This window comes from Canis lupus, chromosome 34 (assembly GCF_011100685.1).
Source record: "Canis lupus familiaris isolate Mischka breed German Shepherd chromosome 34, alternate assembly UU_Cfam_GSD_1.0, whole genome shotgun sequence".
NCBI lineage: Eukaryota > Metazoa > Chordata > Mammalia > Carnivora > Canidae > Canis > Canis lupus.
Window position 1 is genome coordinate 16,148,806 of NC_049255.1, and position 22,640 is coordinate 16,171,445.

The window sequence follows — 22,640 nt, forward strand, 5'->3', positions numbered from 1 at the left end:
TGATGGCCACAGATATAGTAGAGAAACTAACTCTACATATCATCCATCCCAGCTTATTTTGCCTACAAAATGAGTAATTTTACTCCAAGAAGAAAAATCCAATCGAAACTGAAGAATCAGTTGAAAAGGAGGCTTCATTATTTGGAATTTTGCTTTACAGATATTTTGTATATCTTCAATCAATTCAACCACTTTCAGTCACTCTTTAGGCCAAATCTTCAATACAAATGTACATTTATCCCTTCCTCACTAGATTTCAACCACTTTCTCGGTCTAATCCCCATTCATATAATCCTTTTCTTAATGCCTTTTCCCCTCTAATTTAAAATATAAAAAGGATTAGTGCAAGAGGCCCCTGTTAGCCTCTCCAACTAGCGGATCTTCAAAATCAAAAACACACTCACTTCCATCGTTGGGTAAGTTATTTAACCTTCCTGTAGGCAAGAAGGTTTCCTCATCTGCAAAATCAGGATAGAAAAATGACTAGCACTCTATTACTATGTATTTGGCACATGGCAGGTGATGACTTATTAAATGAAAGAATGAGTAACTCATAAAACTATTAAACATGAGATGAAGCAGTTTATGCACTTAGCACACTGCCAGGCACACTTCAAGCACACATTAAATGAAGATATCACCATCGAAATCTTCAGTGCATCCCTACTGCCCACAAATTCTAATTTAAAACTTTCTGTCCTGTTTTTAAAAGAAACCTGTGATTGTCAAGCCTTACTATGTCTCACCAACTTAATCTCCAAATAAGCAATTCCACTAAAATTACATCAATGTTTTCTCTCTTTTACAAAGAAACGAGGCTTATTTCTGAAGTTTTGGATATTCATTCTATCCTCTTGAGCACCTTGTATAGTCAAATACCATATTCTTTAGTTCATATCCCACCTTGCCCAGGAAGCATTTCCCAACCATTCCTGCTTTTACTCATTTCTCTCTTCATCTAAAACCCTCACAAAGGTTTACTATTGTGTATTACCTGCTATCATCAAATCTCTCTAGGTAAACTGTAAATTACACTGTAGCTTTTACTTCCAACCCCCACCCCCTGCTATCCCTAAAGCAAGTGTATGAATATTACATACAGCACAAATTGACTGATCTAAACTGTTAACAGTGGAAGATTACAGATAGGATTTCTGCATAAGATTATAAATAATAATCATTACTTTTATTCTTTCTTATAGCTTCCAAAAAATCATACCAAAAAGATAGATTTCTTTGACATTCTATGACTTGTAAATCTTACAATGCTATTTCTATAGATCTGTGGTGAAAAAACTATGGTCCTAGGAGCCTACAATATCTTCTAGATAATAAATATAGAAATATACACAAGTAAATATATGTACATAATGTATGTCAGTGGAATTTTAACAAGTATTTATTTTATGTATTGTAGTTCTTAAAAAAAAGATTAGTAGTTCAGATATGGTACCCAGGATAAGTTTATCATTCAATGTGCATAATATTTTCTGATTAACTAGAAGTTCATGGTTTCTCATGGTTTTTCAGTAACTGGTATTTTCATGATGACTCCATGTTCAAAACACAAAACTTTCCATTACAAAAGTGACACACTATCAATGTATTTTAATATATCTAAAACACCAAATATAATTTTTAAAAATTCTTACCTAATCCTTTTTGTCCTGGATTCTTTGCAAAATTAAAAGTAAACTGGTAAAAATCCTTAAATCGTCCTGGTTCTTTCAATTCCTGTTCCATCTTGGGTATCTGGGCCTTTAGTTTTTCTATGCTGTCACATCTACATTGTAAAATTAAAGTTTATAAAAGATAAACCTTTTCACTATAAATTAAGGACTTATTTATTCCTATGACAGCTTATATTTATTCCATAGAACTGTTAAAAAAATCAGTTAGTTGAAATTTCATCTTTTTATATTACATAAACAAGTATGGGGTTAGCTGGAGGAAGAAAAGGTCTGGAGTGATTGAATGTCAGAATTACCATTTTTAAAAGAAATGAGCTATTACTTTTAATTATGTAATTCATTGGACTATCAACACACCCAAATTGTAGAAGTCAGCTACAGTAAATAGAATGTACAGTAATCACCATAACAATCACTAGTTTAAATAGTGATAGATACTCCTTATCTGGTAACAAGTTACATGTCTAGCTCCCAAACTAAGCGAAAACATAGTGCCTTGCTTAGGTGAGGAAGCAACCCTTTAATAAGGTGATGTTATACTAAGTATAATAATAAATATCAGCTGAGCCCCCTACCATCTCCCAACTGCTTATCATATCAGTGTTAAGCGTTTTTTACATTTGCAAAGCCTTCAACTTCCAAGGACTTGAAAGGGTCTATGTACCCATCTTACTTTCCACATAATACCCAGAAGGCAGAAATATTCTATTTTTTTATAGATTCCACAAACCAGTCATTCCATTTTTCTTCTAATCACTGCTGTTTTTATTCCCCTTCTGTGTTCTTCAAAACACCTTCCAGCTCATTAGTTTGCAGAGTAAACTTTTGATTTGTAAGTTCATTATATTTTATATGAATTCAGTTTCAAATGAAAAACAAGCAAGTTCTAATGGAGCCTGTCCTAGTACAGAAAATCCCAGCAAGTTCTGGATAGGACTAGCTTGGGAGGCAGAACACAGTGTCTAGGCCAGTTATTAATTTATTGCTCCTCAGCTTTAAACCTACCCTTCTTTGCCCTACTTTGGGACTATCCGCAGTCAACTACCAATCATGAGGCTTTGTTTTTCTTACCAGCCTGGCTCACTGTTAGGTCCTACCAACAGAGGGCGATGAAAGGCTGGAAGAGGAAGAAGTCACTTAGCCTATCCTAGTTTGTTTTCTGCGGAGCAAGGGTTTCAGTGTGCTGGGAGCTCCCGGGAGTGTTCACCAATGGTGGCAACTCACATGGCTCCGCAGCAAGTGGCCTCTAGCCAGTTTCTCCTCTACCAGAGTGGCAGGCAAAGCAAACATCACAGGCACCGTGTTCCTGCAGCAGCCACACACCCTCTCCTCTGAGCTCCTGAATCTCAACCTTGCAGAGATTTTTCTTTCCTAGGTTCCTTCCTTGCTCACTTACCTCCACCGTAAGGGTGAGGGAAGCTTCCTGCAACTACCACTTCTGTTACACCTCTTTTTTATTACCTCTTTTACACATTTTGATCTTTAAAATTTTCCCTGTTCAAATTACTCACATGGTTTTTCTGTCTTTTCTGGACTCTGATTACAATGACCCTCAGGCTCAAGGATCAGAATGCCTGGGTTCAAATCCTGGCTCTAATCTTACCTAATTCTGTAATTTCTCTGTACCTCACTTTCCTCGTCTCTAAAATGAGTATAAACACTACTTTGCTCACAAAGTTGCATAGGTGAAAATACTTATTTATTTAGCACAGCTCCTGAAATAAAATGAATGTTCAACAAATGTTAGCTATTATTACTAGTCACTCACTAAAAACAAAGGGCAGCAACCCATTACCTATCCATAAACCAAATACTTTTTCACATCCTCATTAACTATGGACAACTAGACGCCATAGGTACATCTCTATCCACGACTTTTTAACTTTTTAAGACATTTAGCTCATCAGCTGGTCAAGGTATAAGTGGAGCAGAAAGTGATTAGTAACTCCCAGGATTTTATATTCTAGGAGTTTATTTATAAATTCAAAGTTCCCAGCCTCACATTAAGAAATAAATTAAAGCTTGATCATTTCACTTATCCATGTTAAATATTAAAGCATAGTAATTTATTTTAATACTAATGAACCTCCCTCAGAGACAAATGATAAAAGTATAATGCAAATGGAATAGGCCAAACTACAGAGATATCTTGACAAACCCAGGAAACTGTATAACATGGGAAGGAGCTCGCATACTAGCCCATTTTTATTTATACCAATATTTGTAGGCAGGTAAATTTAAAAACTGGTATTTAAAAATTCATAACACAATTCAATTCCACAGTTAACTCTCATAGTAATGTATCTAATTTCCAGGGGTAATTATATACTCACCCTAACTCTGTCATACCGTCCATGAACTCCTGCTTGGAGAACTCGCACTGTGTTGCTGCTCTGAACTTCCACGCAATGATCAACACACTAATGCTGGCTGGATCGAGTGCCAGGTCATCACAAAACTGCTGTATACCATCTATTCCAATTTTATTTTCATCTTGAGGATCTTTAAAAATAACAGAGCAATATTAAATTAGTGCCATACTTTATTATGCTATGTCTAAAACTGGAAAAGGTAATGCTCTATATTCCATTTAAAAAAATGGTCACAATAGATCAGAGATATGAAATAATACTACTCTAACAGATGTTTTCCCACTGTAATATTTAAAGCCACTTTATCCCTGAAATAGCATTCTTAAGATGAACAGGAGGATATAGGGGGGAGGTGGGCACTTGATTTTTAAGTTTTATTTATTCATGTGAAAAATGTCCCAAACTAATTTACACTCCAAAAATCAGATACTCCTACACAGAAAAGGATTTTTTCCTAAACATATGTACAGAAGTTGTTTTCTTACAGCAAAATTCATTTTACAATGGCAATCATTCCTTAATATCAGAAAAACTATAATTCTACAATTTAATCCCAATCTCAATATAAGCATCTGCTGTTCAAATTAAAGAAAACACCCAACTATCAATATTTACTCATCAGAAGGCAAAAATTTTGTTTTATTTATTTTTTAATTTCTTTTTATTGGAGTTCAATTTGCCAACATATAGCATAACACCCAGTGCTCATCCCATCAAGTGCCCCCCCCTCAGTAGAAGGCAAAAATCTAAAGTAATGACAAATACAGGAGAAAGAGCCACTCATAGAGCACGCTATTTTAAGTGATTTGCTAACATCTCTAGGAATAAAAAATGTGTGCATCTTTTGCCTTTTGGGCATTAGTTAAGCAAAAAATGTAATCCCACTTTAAGAAGGATTTGAAAGAAAATGTGTATATGTATTTCTGCGTAAACATAAAAGATATGGAAGGATCCAACCCGGGCTATTAAATACTGGTTCCCCCAGGAGAATAAAGAGGGAGAAACTATTAACTTCTTCTGTATTTAGCTATAATATGTTGTTTAACTTTTTTAGAGTGTTACTTCACAGTTCTTTAAAAGTTGTTAAAATTATTATGCAGGCTTTATAAAAATGAGGGGAAAAATCGAGGTCCTCAGTCACTATTCTAAAATTGGCATGGCACATGAAAAAAGGGGGAGGAGGGCAGCCCAGGTGGCTCAGCGGTTTAGCGCCACCATCAGCCCAAGGCATGATCCTGGAGACCCGGGATCGAGTCCCATGTCAGACTCCTTGCATGGAGCCTGCTTCTCCCTCTGCCTGTGTCTCTGCCTCTCTCTCTGTCTCTATGAATAAATAAGTAAAATCTTTAAAAAGAAAAAAAGGGGGGGGGGGAGGATAAGGGAGGAAGAAATAAAGAGGCTAAGAAGAAATTTTAGTGAAAAGAGGAAAAATAATTTCTCTCAGATCTCCTGAAGTAATTCTAAGATCTACAGAGCACTCCTAGGCACATTCGCCCAATTTATGTTCTATGTATGCCTGATTTCTCATAAGAAGCATGTAACTGGAAAACTTGGTTCAAAATATTTAAAGTCACAAGCACTCACCTTTGTATCTATTGTATAGTTGTTCTAACTTCTTCCTGTCCAACGATCCTTTTACACTCTCTCGTATATAAAGTTCAGGATTTTGGAAAAAATTGTCTGTTGCAACATCTAACTTCCAGTCATTTTGAGACAGACAACTTACTGCTGTTTTTTCACTAGATTGTGTGAAGATCATAAACTGACGAACTTTATCCTTCTGTGATGATTTCAACTTGTTCTATTGAAACCAGAAAATAAATTGAAACTCTACATAAAAATCACAGATGACTAAGTATTTCTACATGGCTAACTAATCATTCTTAACAATACTTTTTCTCATAAAATATTAAAATATTTTAATATTTATTTTTCTATTAATCAGAAAGAATTTTTTTTAATGTAAAACACAAAACTCGGTATTATTTTACAGAAGAAATTCGAAGGTAAAGGAAATTCAACCACCCTGAATTTCTCCTAAAAGATGATCATCAGCGCATATATCAAGATTCTAGGAAGGGAAGTACAGCTACTCTCAAAACCTTGACCAAGCACAAAGCTCTCAAGGGATGCATAAGGAGTGGTGGGGAAGCAGTGACATTATCTACCAGCCAGAACAGTCGATGACCTGGGAGGAACAGTGAGATTAACAGGTGTTAGTTGCAGTTCTAAAACCCATTATAAAGGATAGGGTACAATTCTCCCAACTCCACCCCCTTGTTTTTTTGCTATTTTTACCAAATGTAAAAAAGAAATGAAATAGGAGTACCCTACATTTCTCCTGGTGGTGTTCAGGAACCAAGAATTTCCTCATATTTGCACTCAAATAGAAAACAATGCAATATGAACAAGTACCCTGGATCCTTCCAATGAAGGTAATACTTAATAGAAGAATTCTTCTTTCTTTCCCCTGAATCACCTCTTTCCCTTGGCCAGAGCCTAGCAGAGGCTCTCTCCAAACAGCCTTCTGCTTTAATAACCTCTTCATTTGCCTTATGTTGACACCGATTCATTTCTCATCTGACCTGAACTCTGTGCAAAATAAAGCAGGACAACTAGGCCCGCCACTCTCCCAGTATCCGGAACCATGTTCTTCTCCCTTTCTTCCCACCCAACCTGGTCTCCTGTGCAATTCTAGTATCCCCACTATTATTCTTCTCCCCACCAAGTCCTAGCACCGTCTCTCAGCAAAGTACTTGGGTTCTTGCTGAGCTACTACTGTGAGGGGAAAAAAGCACATGAGCAGGGCACACATTATTAACAGATGGAAACAGTTCTGTGGATTAAGCAACACAACTGAGAACCCCAACATCTTTGATCTAGCCCACACTGACAAATCATAAACCTCAATCCCCTGATTATACAGATGAGAAGAGACCCAGAAAGTTAAGGAATTTGTTTGAAAATCACCCAGGTTATTATAAGTAGAAATGGGACAAGAACAGAAAAATCTCATGAATCTGAGTCTTAGTAATCTTTCCATAAACCACACTGCGTGCTGTACATATTTATAAGCCTTTTGAAATTTTCAAGAAAAAGACTACCAAAGATATAAATATTTCCACCTATTACAGAGTAAAAATAAGAATATGCAAAATCAAATATGAGAACCAACCCTATCTCCTACGATATGAAAAATGTTTATGCCCTGGAGTCTGATTTGTCAGTCACACTTCTCTCTCTGTAAATATGTTATTGTTTAGGGTTACAGATGAAAATCTCAACCTCTGTTCTACATTAAAATTCAGGAAATACAGGAGCACCTGGATGGCTCAGTGGTTGAGTGTCTGCCTTCGGCCCAGTACGTGATCCCGGAGTCCCGGGGTCTGGAGGTCCCAGGATTGAATCCCGCATCAGGCTCCCCACAAGGAGCCTGCTCCTCCCTCTGCCCATGTCTCTGCTTCTGTCTGTGCCTCTCATTAATAGTAAATAAAATCTTTTTTTAAAAAATTCAGAAGCCACAAATTCACTAACCTCATGTTACTTCACTAATAACTGTACCACCTCTGGATATCAGATAACTCACGCCACGTTCTACAACACATCTCTCAGATGTCTAGGATTCTTCCTTTTTGAAAACTATCTCGAGATTTACTATTCAACTGCAACAAAGCCACAATGAAATCAAATGCCAAGGAAGACACTGGACTTATACTGTTTCACTGAAAGGAAGCCACTTTGATTTTAACTTTTATTATTAAATACTATTTTTAAAATTAGTATACCTTTTTCCCTTGAGAGATACCGTCTACTGACATACACTTTTAACTTTTCTTTGAAGAACAGAGAAGTATCTGATGGTCATTATGATCACTAGTGACCACTGTATAATATTGTACAAAGCGCTGGGAGATTAATCTGGAAGTATACCAACTACAGGCCACATCCCGGAAATTAGTTTTTAATTAAGCCTGAATTAACTGCTTTGTATTAACTTTTTCCCATTCTCTCAAAAGTTAGAGGCAGAAAAACAATCAGGATTATTTGGGGGTTTCATCATTCAGTATTAAATCCAGTGCTCTGTTCCCTGAAATTTGAATCATTTTTGTTGAAAAGAGGAAGGAAAAATATAGCTTAAGTCACTTCTGCAAGCCAAAAGAACGGTTCACTCTACAATAACTTCCTGTCACAGTGCCAGATATGAGAAAACTGGGGAGCAAAGATAAAAAATCATCTTATCCACAGAAACTAGTAACAAAATTATACAAATGAATTACTTAACTCCATATCTTATTTGGGAAAAAAAAGGCATATGTAATAAATAATGTCTATGTATATGTAAATTAAACCATTTTAACTGGTTAAAGTTTACAATATACAGCACAATACCAATATATTTTAAGGAAAAGGGCTGCAGCTGTTCAGCTTCCAACACCATAAAGGCTCATGAGTGAAACCTGGCACAGAACTGATAGGATGGGTTCCTGCTAGGCCAAGAAGTAATACCCAATCCCATTCCTGTTAAGTACCCTCCCCTTCTTGTACTTACAATGCACTCTTAACCATTTTTCTGTCAGCTCTCTATGCCTAGAATCAATCTTCACCATGTGTTCTCCTACTAGGTTGGATGGACTCAGTTCTGTAGTCTCCAAGGCTGTACTAGAATAAAGCTGGAGTGTACTACATAGGGCTGCCCCTTCTCCAAGTCTCTAGGAGACCTCTAACACTCTGATTTTGAGACTATGGCATCAAAAGTTTAAATTTCTATCAACTTAAGGAAGAGAAAAAGGTATCTAGCCAGCAAAAAAATTATTTTATAGGGGATGAGAGGGTGGATAGAAAACTAAAGTAGAAGACAAAAACAGATGGATCTTCTCTATTTCTACTACAAACGCAGTGGGGATCTTCCTAAGAGCAAAAACATGTGACAACTACAATGATTCAGCACTCAAATAAGTATATGTCATTCACATTAAGATTTATTTAAAAGAAACTAAATAAATCATTAAATAAGGCTAGACAACACAATCACACAATCTTCAGTACTCAAATGTGAAAGCTAGATACCACATTTTCAAGGAAGTTCAGTTTTGAAATAAGTAAAATGTATAAAATACAGGATATTTTCTGATTATTTTTAATTCTAGCCAAAGGGGGGGGGGGCTGAGAAAGGGGGGAGAGCAAAGGTAGGAGAATGAGAGGAAGGGAAAAAAAGGAGAGAGGTGTTGTGTTTTATGACAGAAAACTAATTACAATTGTATACAGTTACCAAAGTTAGAAATACTATTATAATATGTATAGTAAAAAAAACACTTATTTGCTCATCTTTCCAAAATAAAAAATCTGGTTATCAAGTCTTATTGTTTAATGCTTAAATCCAACACATCTGTAACTTTTTCACTCAAGAAATGTATGAATCACATTTAAAATAATAGTTTATGGGTAGCCTGGGAGGCTCAGTTAAGCGTCTACCTTCAGCTCAGGTCAAGATCCCAGGACCCTGGGATTGGGAGCCTGGCATCTGGCTCCTTGCTCAGCAGGCAGTCGGTGTCTCCTTCCCCTCCCTGCCCCTCGTGCTTTCTCTCACTTTCTCTCTCAAATAAATAAAATCTTTAAAAAAAAATTTTTAAGTATACTTTTTTTTTAAGTATACATTTTTTAAAAGGATTTTATTTATCTATACATGAGAGACACGGGAGGGGGAGGGGCGGCAGAAAAACAGCCAGAGGGAGAAGCAGGCTCCACGCAGGGAGCCCGACGTGGGACTCGATTCCGGGTCTCCAAGATCAGGCCCTGGGCTGAAGGCGGAGCTAAACCGCTGAGCCTCCGGGGCTGCCCCTAAAAATTTTTTTAAAGTAATAGTTTGTGGCTCCTGGGTGCTCAGCGGTTGAGCGTCTGACTTCAGCTCAGGGTGTGATCCTGGAGTCCTGGGACCGAGTCCCACACAGGCTCCACCCCCCCGCCCCAGGAAGCCTGCTTCTCCCTCTACCTATATCTCTGCCTTTCTCTGTCTCTCATGAATACATAAATAAAATCTTTTAAAAATAATTTTTTTTTAAATTAAGAAGTAACAGTTTATCTGGAAAAAAAAATACTTTGGATGTAGCCAAGTATCACAGTCAAGTACATTTTACCACTAAACCTATGAAGTCTAATGATAGAAGAATGGGGACTCAGAAAGGCTTTAGAATAAAAATAATAATGATCATAATGTTTTTAAAAAATCCTTCTTATAAGTATTTCCCTCAAGACAAATAATGAACATGGAAAAAAAAATTTTTTTTTTGGAAAATTATTTTCTGGTCAACTAAGTCCTACCAATTCCAAAATGGAAATAATAATGGGCAGTATTTTTAAAGCAAAAACTTAAGATACATTTTATTATTTCTATTATTAAGTTTCAAATTCAGTCTCAACTCCAAAAAAAGAGACCAAGGTCTTTACAGTTTTAAAGGAATTAATTTTCTAAATTCTAGTTTTCTCAGGATTTGATGAATCTAACTCACAAAAGGCCATGTTTTAAAAATCAGAACACTGTAATGGTCACCCATAATTCTCACTAAAAGCTCTGTATATTGATTCTCACGTGTTTACTACATGATTAACAGTTTAACTTTACCAGAAACTAGAAGAGCTAGTTTAAAGTCCAGAAAAACCATATTTTCCATATATGATACATTGTATTCAGCAGATATAACCAAACATTACCAATATCCCCAACCACTAATCCATAAAAGATTCCAATAAGATTACAGGTCTGAGGTCAAAAGTGGGAGGAAAAATCAACTCAACTAATGAGACTACCCACTCCTAGAGAAGACTTTCACCTGGGGGCAAAGTTCTGCAGAAAAGCCAGACTAAGAATCCAGGTAGGAGAAGCTAGAAATCCTCTTCTTCCCTTCTACCTGCACATATGGTTAGTATAGAGTGTAGACTCTCAAACCAGACTGGCAGGATTTTAATCCCACCTATGCCTCTTAATTGCTGTGTGACTCTGGGAAAATTACTTAATCTCTCTGTGCTTCAAGTTCCTCATCTGTAAATAGAGTGTGAAGGTCACATGAATTAATTCAGGTTAAACTCTTAGAACTGTAGCTAGCACATAGTAAGGTCTCCTTTCAAGCGCATCAAGGAAAGAATACTCCAGAGGAAAAAAAAGTTTTATGCAAAAGTAAAATAATCATAATTAGAAAACTAGCAGCTAACATTTGAGCTCCTACTGTGTGCCAACACTGTGCTAGGTTTTTAATTATTAACAATCCTGCAAAGTGGTGATCACTGATTCCATTTTACCAATGAGAAAATCAAGCTTCAGAGCTCCACTTATCTAAGAAGACAGACTTACACAAAACGTAGCAGAGGTAGAAAATAAAACCCGGGTGCCTGGCCTCAGGGCATGTAGTCTTTCCATTTATTCTATATTGTCATCAAGTGAAAGAGAAAACATAAAGGGGCAAAAGTGCAACCACTGACTAATTATGTGTAAACGGGAGGGAGGAGGGGAATTGTGAGCAATATTTCTTTGCCTATTTTTATGTAAAAGTTAAATAAGTGATCAACTGACCTTTCCCCAATTCTCATGTAAACAATCTGCATTCTGACTAAAAATTGCCCATTAAGCATTCCCTCACAACGTAACTAAAAGGCTAATTTAGGGATGGAACTTCCCTTTTAGGGTTTTCTTGGGAGGAAGAGAAGAGGGAGATGGGTTATTTTTTAAGAAAAGTACTTCAACAGGAAGAAAAATGTGTTTATTGTCATGTCATAGTCCATTTTTAGACATGTCCACAATCTATAGCTTTAAATGTAGAGACAGAAAACTGAAGAGTACTGGAAGTCAGAACTTCCTTTTCCAATGAGAAGGCTTGAAACCCAGAGAAAATACAAACACGTACAGATTATGCCCCCTAAATAGAAGCAAATATATACAATTTCAAATATTAAGCAACACAAAAAAACAGTATTCTTTTAGATTATAATCAGCAGTTTAGAATAATTATTTATGGTTAGGCCTGTGCCTCTTATCATTCATCCATAAACTTCCTGTACTTTCAACGACAGACTCTTCTCCAAGAGGTGCTGTACCAATACTAAATTGAATGTGGAATACTATACTATACGATGTAATTATTGTAGTCAATGATGTTTTATTTTTTTATTTTCTTTTTATTGGAGTTCAATTTGCCAACATATAGCATAACACCCAGTGCTCATCACGTCAAGTGCCCCCCTCAGTGTCAATGATGTTTTATATAATAGCAATTCACCTGAAAAAAAATATTACAGAAAGTGTAAGATTCAAACTGGTTTTGTATGTTTCTCAATTTTGCTTGGTTCAGTACGATTTCCTGCATAGGTTTTTAAAAAGTATCCTGGGACGCCTGGTTGGCTTGGTCAGTACAGCATGAGACTCTTGTTCTCAGCGTTGATAGTTCAAACCCCATGTTGGGTGTGGACCCTAATTAAAAAAAAATTTTTTTTTCTTTAATATATTTAAAAACAAAGTATTCTGTTGGCAGAAATTTAAAGGATTTTCTTCTCCTCACCTTAAGAATTATTATTCAAAAGGTGACCTCCACTGTAAATGGAATAAATGCTTTGATTTCAGCAAGACTTTTCTATTAAAAAATTATTTTTGCTAAATCCTGATTATAACACAGAAAATAACCTCCTTAAAATACTTGTGTTACCTATATTTCAAATGATTCTCCCAAATTAGTTTTTAAACTTCTAACAAGCAGTCAAGGTACTAATTTAAACTTGCTTCTCCTCTCCATAAACATCTTTTCTAAAGAAATCTAGAATTAACAAAAAGATTACTCAGGTGAAAACAAAACAAAGAATTAAATGAGAGTTTAAAAGTTCCATAGTTAAAGAAGTTATGATAATGACTAGCATTCAAAAGTCATGTGATATTCATTCCATAAAGAGAATAAATAATCCCTGAAAAATGGAATCTCCTAATTCTAAGATCTGGTATCTATTCAAATCCTAAATCCAAAAATATTAGAATCCTATTAATAATAAATAAGCACTCTAAATATTTACTGAAATGAAAATATCCTAACATAACAAAGATATGGGCCATAAACTTTAGCAATTTATCTGTTGCTGAACATCACATTTGATATTGAGGGATTCAAAAGTGTAATGCAAGAGGATCTTTAGAAAAGGACTCTTTAAAAGTAAGTATCTCTTAAAAATTTACAATGCAAACCATTAGTGATTAGGTACTAATTATATAAAACAGATTCAACAAACTGATGAAAAATGTTTTAACAGCATTTTTCTCTTCTGTTTTTGCTTTTTTTTAGGTGGGGTGAGTACACCTAAAATGACTAGGTAAACTAGATAGTCAGCAGGTTATTCAAGAGCTTATTTGTGTCCACAAAGCAACTGAATCCTATTTGGAACTATTTCTCTTCATCAAATGTCATGGCTATTACTATCACAACTTGAACACCACACACTGAAATTTAAAAGGGAGCTTTCTCACATATTTTCAATATGCTTGACCCAACCTATAAGGCCATAATGGAAACAGCAACTTAACTCAAATAAGCTCAGCTTTTTTAAAACTTAAAACGAAACACCACCACCAGGAGAGTTAATTTTACTTTCAACTCTTTTACTATATGTACCGAAAGTTTTAATTTTTCTATTACTTAAATGTTTATATCAGATGATTTCATTTGATACAGAAACAACTAGGTCACTATGAAATATGATAAGGAAGAAACAAGAGTGAAACTAATCAAAAATTCCACACCTATACTGAAAGACCATTTGCTGGATTTAAAAAAAGGGGGGGGGGCATAGACAAAGTGTATTAATCAGAGACCAGGCTTCTAAACCACCCTCTGCCACATACTAGCTCTTTACCCTGGTCAAATCATTTAGAACCACTAAATTTCCATTTCCAGATACAGTAAAAATGAGGTAGCAACAACACCTGTCTCAAGACTGAAGATTAATAACAGTTGTAAATTGACTAGCCGACAGTATACTCTCAATAAATGTTAATGTCCTTTTTTCTCCCCAAAGGACTAATTTTCTCCACATAGCTATTAAACTATATACAAACCACTAGAACATATTCAAAAGCAATCTATGGACAAGATTTTGTGGCTTTTATTAAGTAGCATGGTTAGGTAAACTCAAGGGTCAACTAGTTTTTACTGTATACTCTAGACACTCATCTTAAACAGAAGTGAAAACCCTGTACACAGAAGCTGCAAGGTAAAGAAAACTATAGTAAGGGTTTTGTTTTCAAAAACTGCTTTAAAAAAAAAATAACTGCCTATATCGTTGTAACTGGACACTATAGGAGAACAGAAACGGAGTCTATCATACTACTCGGAACTCTTCAGCAGCTTCCCATTTCTCTTAGAGTAAAAACCCAGTATCCTTACACTGCCCACCCACGCCTGCCCATCTCTACTCCTTATGGCTCAGAACTTCTCAGCACCCAGGCCCAATATACCCCCTTGCCCCCTACACACTGATCCAGCGCACTGGTCCCACCACATTTCTGTGTGGCTTAATCCCTCATCTCCTAGTCTGCTCAAAATTCACCTTATCAGTGGTGCAGACACCATTTTGCAAACCCACCGCCACTGGGCCTCCACCATTCCCCCAATCCCCCTCCTTAACACTGCTTTTCTCCCATAACACTCAACACTTTCTAACACAGAAGAAAAATATATACTATGTTTATTATTTGTGTCTCCGTACTAAAATGTAGCCCTCACAAGAGGAGGGATTTTCATTTTTCCTGTGAAAGACAAAAAATACAAACACACTCCCAGTGCCCAGAACAGTGCCTGGCACAAAGTGTTTAATAAATAATTACTGCGATGAATTAAGGCCCTCCTTTAATTTACTTGTGGATATGCAAAAGAATACAAAGTAAGTTCTAAAGAGACAAACTTAAACAGGACTACATTCATTTGGACTTATAAACTCTATATTTGTTGAAAGTGCAATCTTAAATTTCAAAGTCCATACAATTTTTAAAAAGCCATTAAAAGCATTGTAATTAACATCATTAGTCATCCATATGAATTTTGTTATTTAACATATTCATTAATAACACATGGGTTTTCCTCTGCTAAAATGAATAATGTAATTTAATATCAAATCCAATTTTGAACAACTTCTCTAAGATTCTAGGTAAGTTAAGAGATTACATGTACCACAAATACTGGTGGAAACAGTGAAGCAGGAGAAAAAGTTTCAGTTCTGCAACAAACAATTTTGCAAACTTGAACCTCAAAACCTCCTTGATCCTCAGTTTCTTCTTCTGTAAATGTGAAGAGGAGTAAAACAGATCATCTCAGGAACCATTTCAGGTCTAAAAAAATCCTATGCCATGAATCTATAAAAATTTAGGTTACCTGGTACACACTCTTTACACATCTAATAAAAATTAAAATTAAAAAAAAAAGAAATTAAAATAAAAATTGAATAGAACTTTAGAAATCATCAAATTCAATCCTGTCATCTTACAAATAAAAAAAAACAGAAATTTTGAATACTGTTTAAAAGAGTTTCAAGAATAACAGAATATTGTCTAGTTTTGAAGTTATCTTTGGACCCTATATGTGTCAGGTAGGTTAACTGAACATTTTTATACAAAATATTTCAGATATCCCGCCATTTAAGCTTGCCCTAGAATTGACAGTAACATGTCTTCTAGAAATAGGTTGAGCTACACATACTAAGAAACATTAGCTCAAAGATCGTATCCAGAAAGTTATAATCTAAATTTATGATGAAAACAAAACTAGAAAAAAATCTTACGGCCTAACTTCTGTTAGAGTATTTGATGATTAGGTTTCTAAAACTAGAGCATGCCAAGTAAATTCTAGTGACATGATCTGAGTCCAGACGTAGATAGCGTTTTAAGTTAGTGGTATGTTGCCACTCCTGGTATAATTAGGCTAAATTCCCAAACTAGCCAATTTAATATTAACAAAAGGACAGAAACTTGCAAGCTCCAATCCAAGCTGAACTCTTTGCGTGAACCACATGAATCCTGAATTACTAAGCAGGTGATGAGCATTATCAAGAGCCTGATTTCTGGAGGATGCTGCTGATTTAGAGATTATGATGATCAGAGCACATTTCAGCGCCCTCATAGAGTGTTTACCAGGGAAATTACATTTCATCACTTAACACTTACTACCCGTCTACATGCCAAGAGTCTGAAAACTTTAGGAGTAGCGTCTGCGACCCTCAAAATACTTTTTAAAAATTGAGAAACTGCTTAGTCGGCCTAGTAGATCTTGGAACACTGCAGTATCAGTCCACATATTAACCTACACTTTTATGGCAAAGTTTTCTTACAAATGCGGATGGAAAATTTTCACGGAAACTCACCATCGAGTATGTGGCAAGCCAAACCCCATATCCATACATGACACCCAACTGCTGCTGCCAAGTTAGAGGCTGGGGCTGGAGAAGTGTCATTCAGCAGAAATCAGCCCGAATAAAAACAAAGATACCGGGGCATTCCCCGAACACAGACACACACAGACACCCTCCTCAAAGAGGCCTTTATGTTCCCCAGGAGCAAAAGGACAACAATATCATTTTTACTGTCTATTCCTACAGTAACCTGCATGGAATTCAACTCAAGCTCACACTGTCAAGCCAAACATCACTTTGGAGAAGGAAAAAAAAAAAAAACAGAGACACCCCCCCCCCCCCAGTCAGGTACAAGATTCCCACAATGTAAACAGATAACTTGACTACCATCTCTTCAAGCTGGGAAGACTGTTGTTGGTTGGGGTTTGTTTTTTTCCACCACCCCCTCCCCCCCCCAAAAAAAAAAATTAAGAAGAGGGGAACAAACTTGACAAACTGTTTTTTGTTTTTTTTAAATCACAAATGGTCTTCAACTGGCAACATAAAGCAATTACTCCTCCCACCCCAAGCACATTAAACATGTGCTCAAAAGGTAGCAAGTGTGTTTCTCCCAATTCCACCAAAGGAGAACAGGTTGCACTTCCGCGCTCCCCGCCCCCATCGCCCGCCTCCCGCCGCCCGCCCCCCCCTCCGCCCCAGCTCAGCGGTTTCCCCTGCTCTCGGCGACCACAGCCTCCACCGACCGGCCCGGTAAACTCTCGTTTTCCAAAAAAGCTACGGGGCGCATCGGGAGGGGAGGATGCTGGGGAGGGAGCGAGGGGGCCGCCGCCCGCCCGCCCGCCCGCCCGCGCCGCCCGGAGGCTGGAGGGCGCCGGAGGGAGGCGGGCGTCGGGCAAGTCTCGCCTCCTCGCCGGCGGGGCGGAACCCCGCGCCCCGCGCCCCGCGCCCCGCGCCCCGCCACACACAATGGGGCCGCGCGGGGCCGCGGGGCAGGCCGTGCCCCCCGCCCCCGCCCCCGCCCCGCGCTCCCCGGCGCTGCCGACTAGGCCCAGCTCCGCTCCGCCTCCTCGGCTCTCGCGTAGCGGCAGCGCCCGGGCGGGAAGGGGCGGCGGCGGCGGGGCGCGGGGCGCGGGGAGCCCCGGCGGGGTCGCGGCGGGCGGGGGCGGGGGCGGCGGGGCCGGGCCCCCGGCGGCGGCGGCGGCGGCGGCGGCGGGCGGGCGGGCGGCCGCAGTGCCTCACCATGTTGGTGTCCTCCAGGCCTCTCCCCTCCTCCTCCGGCTCCGCAGCGAATGGACGGCGGCGGCGGCGGCGGCTCGTCTCACGGGCTTGCCGGGCTCCCGCTCATGCGCAGTGCGGGGCGGCCCCGGCGCGGCCCGAGGAGGCAGCCCCGGGCCGCGGGAGGCGGAGGGACGCGGAGGGACGCGGGCGGGCGGGCGGGCGTGCGGGGCTTCCCCGGGCGCGGGGTCCCTGCGCGCGCCGACATCCTCCCGCGGGGCCGGGGCCGGGGCCGGGGCCCGACGCGCTCCTCCCGCCGTCGGTCGGCGCCGGCCGCGTCTACACCCGCCGCAGGAGGGGGCGGGCGGCGGCCGAGCCGGAGCCGCCGGAGCACCGGACGGACCGTGCTGCGGCGCTGCGCCCACCCCAGACCACCCTCCCCATCAGAACCCCCCCCAAAAAAATTTAGGGAAAACACCTCCACCCCGTGTCTCCGCCCCCCCCCAGTTGCAATATCTGAGCTGCATCCGGTCCCCCGTGAGGTCATACGGACGAGAGGAGACCTTAGTCTAGGCTCAAACGCCCTTTAGGATGGCACAGATTCTTCCCAGACCTGTGTCCCCCGGGAGCCCCGGAGCTCTTGGCCCCGAGTCCTCAGGCGTCCAGGCCAACGCATGAGTGGCAAAAGTTGCTGCATCAACCCCTACTGCTTGCTCTAAATATCCCCCCCCCCCCTCAGTTCAACTTTCCTGGGATAAGTTTTGGGAAGTAATTGTGGAACTTTTTTTTTTTCTCTTTCCCCTAATAGCTAGCACCACACCAGTTGCACCGTCCAGGCCTGGCCTATTCTTGGTTCTAAGTCTTGGGGAGGCAAAGAATACCAGGATTCCGAGCCCCGGTTCGATTGGACAAGACTGTGCAAACAAGGAGTTCTCAAAACACTGTTTGGAGTGTGGCTCCAGTGCCCCTAAGCAATTGACCATCCAGTTGGAGAGGTGAGACACTTTGGTCCGTGAAGGGACGAAATAAAAGAGTTTGGATGTGTTCCAGGACAGAACAGAACCAACTTGAACCAACCTGTTATCACCATGGTCACTAACACCCGCTACCCCCTGCCCCCAACATGGGCATAAGTTACCAGATCAACCCTATAACTTCAGGGCTTTGAAGTTCTTATCAAAGCAACAGGACTTCTTTGGCAACTCCCCAGGGCCATTTGACACTTTCTGGAGCCAGCCGCCTATCAGGAGCTCCCAGAACTCCACTCAGACAGATCTCTGGCCACCACGGTCCCTTGCGAGGTTCTGGGTAAACAGCTCCAGGAGGACAGGCCAGATCTGCTTGGGGCAGCAAGCTGGGAGCTGGCCCACATGCCTGGATGTTCTCCAGGAACTCACCTAGATTTGACCTGACATGTTAACATCTAGGGTCTTAATGAAACGGATTCACTGTATCTCTTTCGCAGCACTGTTACACTTTACTGGGGTAATAGCTCCTCCGTTTTGTTTAGGCTCTTCTTCCCAATTGCCAGATCCAAAGTACAATTCTCAGCTCTCATTCTACTTGACCTCTCTCCTTCATTTGAATACTTCCTCCGTGAGTTTCTTCTCCATCGTTTTCCATGATTCCACTTTCTTCTATATTCTCCTTCTTCCATGACCATTCTCCTTTGCCGGCTCAGCTTTCTTTGGCTCTGACCTGTTCCTGAGCCATCCCTGAATCTCTTCCTGTATACAACCTGTGTCACGCTCTCACTCACATTCCACAATGTCAGCTGCTACCCAGATCTTGAGGAGTGATGAATCTGGACCTCCAGCTCCTCAGGAGCAGGCCTGAACACTAGTTTTGGTCACATCACAGGCCCATCAATTTGGACAAATCCCAAACCTTATTCCCAAGCCTGCTTTCCTCCAGTCTTTTTTTTTTTTTTTTTACCAAATCACCCAAACTAGAAGTCCCAAGAGTCATCCACAGCTCCTACCTCAACCCCTTAATCTAATCGGTCACCAAGTCTTATCAGTTTTAACTTTGAATCTCCACTCTACCCTCCACCCCCCAGCCGAGCCTTTAGCATATCTCTTCTCATCAGTAGCCTCTTAACTAATCTGGCCTCTACTCATTCCCCATTGCTCCAGAGTTCTCTTTCTACAATACAAACGTGAATTTGTTCCTTAAAATTCTCAACAGTCTCCATAAACATGAGCCTCATGGCTGTGACATATCTGGCCAGGATCTGTGCACCTACCTTATTTCCCTCCACCTTCCACACAAATACACCTTAAATTTCAGTTGTAACAAGCCAAGCTTGCCCTACTCCTTTGTGTCTCCTTGCTTTCTCTCATTCTGCTATCCCTGGCATTGGCGCTAATACTAATCGAGGGCTGCCATGCACTATTCTGAGCCCACAGCACTCACTAACTCCCATAAGCCTCACTTCAGCCCTATGAACTGTGCCCAGTGATCACGCCCATTCTACAGAGGAGGAAACTGAAGCACACAAATGTTAAATAACATGCCTAAGTTTCCTTGGCTGGTAAGTAGTAGAACTGGGATTTAAGCCCACATAGTCTGGCTACAGACTATTCTCTTAACCACCATACTCTATTTCCTACCAAGGCCTCATCTCAATTTAAAGACCATCTTCTCTATGATTATCTCCTGACATCATTCATTCCTGGATTACAGCAGTTAAGCATTGTTTTCCTTTCTGTACTTGTGACACCTTGTATACTCTTCTATTACACTTAGGACATTTTTGACATCATACAGTAATCATGTGCCTGTGTGACCACCTCCCCTGCCAGACTGTGTACTCCTCCAGGGCAGAGACTCACACATCTTTGAGTTTTCAGTGTCAGAGCAAGTACCTGACATATATGACATATGCATGTGCTACATGATAATAGTTGAATAAATTAAAAGAAAGAAGATTTGGATGCCTGGGTAGCTCAGCGGTTTAGTGCCTGCCTTCAGGCCAGGGCGTGATCCTGGAGTCCCGGGATCGAGTCCCGCATCGGGCTTCCTGCATGGAGCCTGCTTCTCCCTCTGCTTGTGTCTCTGCCTCTCTCTCTCTGTGTCTCTCATGAATAAATAAACAAATTTGGTCTTATTGATCCATTTTAAAAAATAAAATGAAAGAAGATATCTGATATCTGTCAATTTGCCTTAAGGCTATGCCTATGTTGTTTGTTATTGTAATGGAATGTCTGTCTTCTTTGGCAGATGTATGTTATACCATATGGTCAGATGGTAAATGTAGTAGCAACTGTACCCATTACTGCACTTAGAAGCTACAGAACTGAATGTGAAATGGAGAATTATTACCCAATCATCATTATTGAGGAAACATATTTGTTAAAATTGTCCTGATTATTTTTGAAATGGAAAAGTCCTGAAGATAAAGCATAAATTACAATATTTGATCAAATAAGGAATATTCATTAACATGTTAGTGTTACTTTTTGTCACGAAGTTTCAAATATTTAAGACTTTGAGGTTTTTTTAAGAACAGAATTTGTAAAGACTATTTCCTAAGTGACAATCTCAATACAAAATAAGAAGATGGAACCATGTAGCTGAAATCCACTATCCTCATTCCGTGTGTGTATACAGATAGACAGATGTGTATACACATCTATTGCTACATAGACAAATTAATAGAGAGTATTTGTAGGTAGTATAACTTTTCAAGGTAAAATATGCAACTATTTGAAAATGAATGTTGCTTCAGATGCTTAAAAATTCATGTTAAAATAAATATATTTGCTGATAAAATTGTTACAGTTCTGTTTAAAGAAACATGTGAAACCAAGGATTCCATACTTTTAAAATCTGTCTTTTAGCAAAGAGAAAGAGCAAACGTAATCTGAAAAGACAGATTGCTAACATTTCTGGTAGTTCATCTAGCTAAAATTAAGCCTGCAGGGTAACTATGTATACATAGTTACAGTTCAAAGGCACTAGTCTGGGATGCACAGCCACCACCCTCCCACACTTCACTTGGGTGGACTCAATTTTGCCCAACATTTACATAAATGTGCTTATTGCATTCAAGCTTGCCTATTTATAAATACGTAAGAGTAAATGAGACTGACCAATGCAACCTGTTTTAGTTTGAGTAAAACGTGGCATTTTGGTCTTATTGATCCAGAATTACAATTTTTTAAAGGGTGAAGCAGACAGGACTAGGCCTCAGGGACAGGGATGAGCCACAGTGTAGCTGCAAGGAATCTAACATGAGAGCCTGAGCCCTAAATTAATGCCTTACTCCCCAGAGTAGGGGAAAAAGTGGAAGTCTTTTGGCTCTCCTTTCCCTAGTAAGCATTATCAGTGCAGCCAAAGAAATGAATGACTGCCTGGGACTCTTTCCCCCATATTCTGATCTATTTGAATATGAATGCTTAAGTAGGACAGGATAAACCTTAAGGACCATCCTTAGAAAAACGAGCACCATTGTCCTCTTCACACAAAAGAGCCCACAGAAGGGTTACCTCTAAACCGAAAAGGAATATTCACCAGAGCCAGTCTGTCACCTCAAGGTACATGTGGATCTGTTGATTTTAGCTGCTCCACACTCATGGTAGAGGAATGGACTTGCTGTAACAGCTAGGACTGGAGGTCTGCAATAGGAAACCATCTGAGACCATCACTGATGATGTCACAATGTCCCACTGTCCTAAGGTGTCCATCCTGAACCTCCCTGCCCAGCCCAGCTTGATCCCTCCTACATGAGACTGCAGCTCAGCCTGGGTATCTGTCTTGAACAGTCCTGGTCAGTTGCAAAGAGTAAATTCATTGAAATCATAAAGGCTGAAATAGTTCTACAGGTAGTACAGTAGATGGTCCTCTAGAATCCGGAGTGTTTGTCCCTGGATACTTTGGATATTCTCACTAAGGCATTTGCCACTGATGATGACAGAGAAAAAGCTGGTGTTGGATCAACACCTTGCTTTCCTGTCTTTATTGAGTGGATAGCGCGGAAGGCGTGCAAATT

At 39.7% G+C, this 22,640-nt stretch overlaps 1 protein-coding gene and 1 long non-coding RNA gene across 6 annotated transcripts in view; one reads left to right on the top strand and one right to left on the bottom strand.

Annotated features, from left to right (window-relative positions):
* DCUN1D1 (defective in cullin neddylation 1 domain containing 1) overlaps window positions 1–22,319 on the bottom strand; it is a 35,959-nt gene extending 13,640 nt beyond the window's left edge. Inside the window, exons 1-4 of one of the 5 annotated variants that reach the window (XM_038583480.1) lie at window positions 22,163–22,319; window positions 5,648–5,864; window positions 4,025–4,193; window positions 1,653–1,783 (exon numbers count right to left, since the gene is read on the bottom strand). In XM_038583480.1, coding sequence (XP_038439408.1) covers window positions 1,653–1,783; window positions 4,025–4,193; window positions 5,648–5,822 — 475 coding nt within the window. In that variant the 5' untranslated portion in view covers window positions 5,823–5,864; window positions 22,163–22,319. Of the gene's footprint in view, window positions 1–1,652; window positions 1,784–4,024; window positions 4,194–5,647; window positions 5,865–15,258; window positions 15,283–17,671; window positions 17,817–22,137 lie in introns of those variants that run through there. The other 4 variants (XM_038583478.1, XM_038583481.1, XM_038583479.1 and 1 more) reach the window with 4 other exon arrangements.
* On the top strand, window positions 17,105–21,416 carry LOC119867497. The gene is made up of 2 exons (XR_005383788.1): window positions 17,105–17,182; window positions 18,456–21,416. It is a non-coding gene; the product is annotated as an uncharacterized LOC119867497 (long non-coding RNA).
* Window positions 22,320–22,640: the final 321 nt, after the last annotated feature.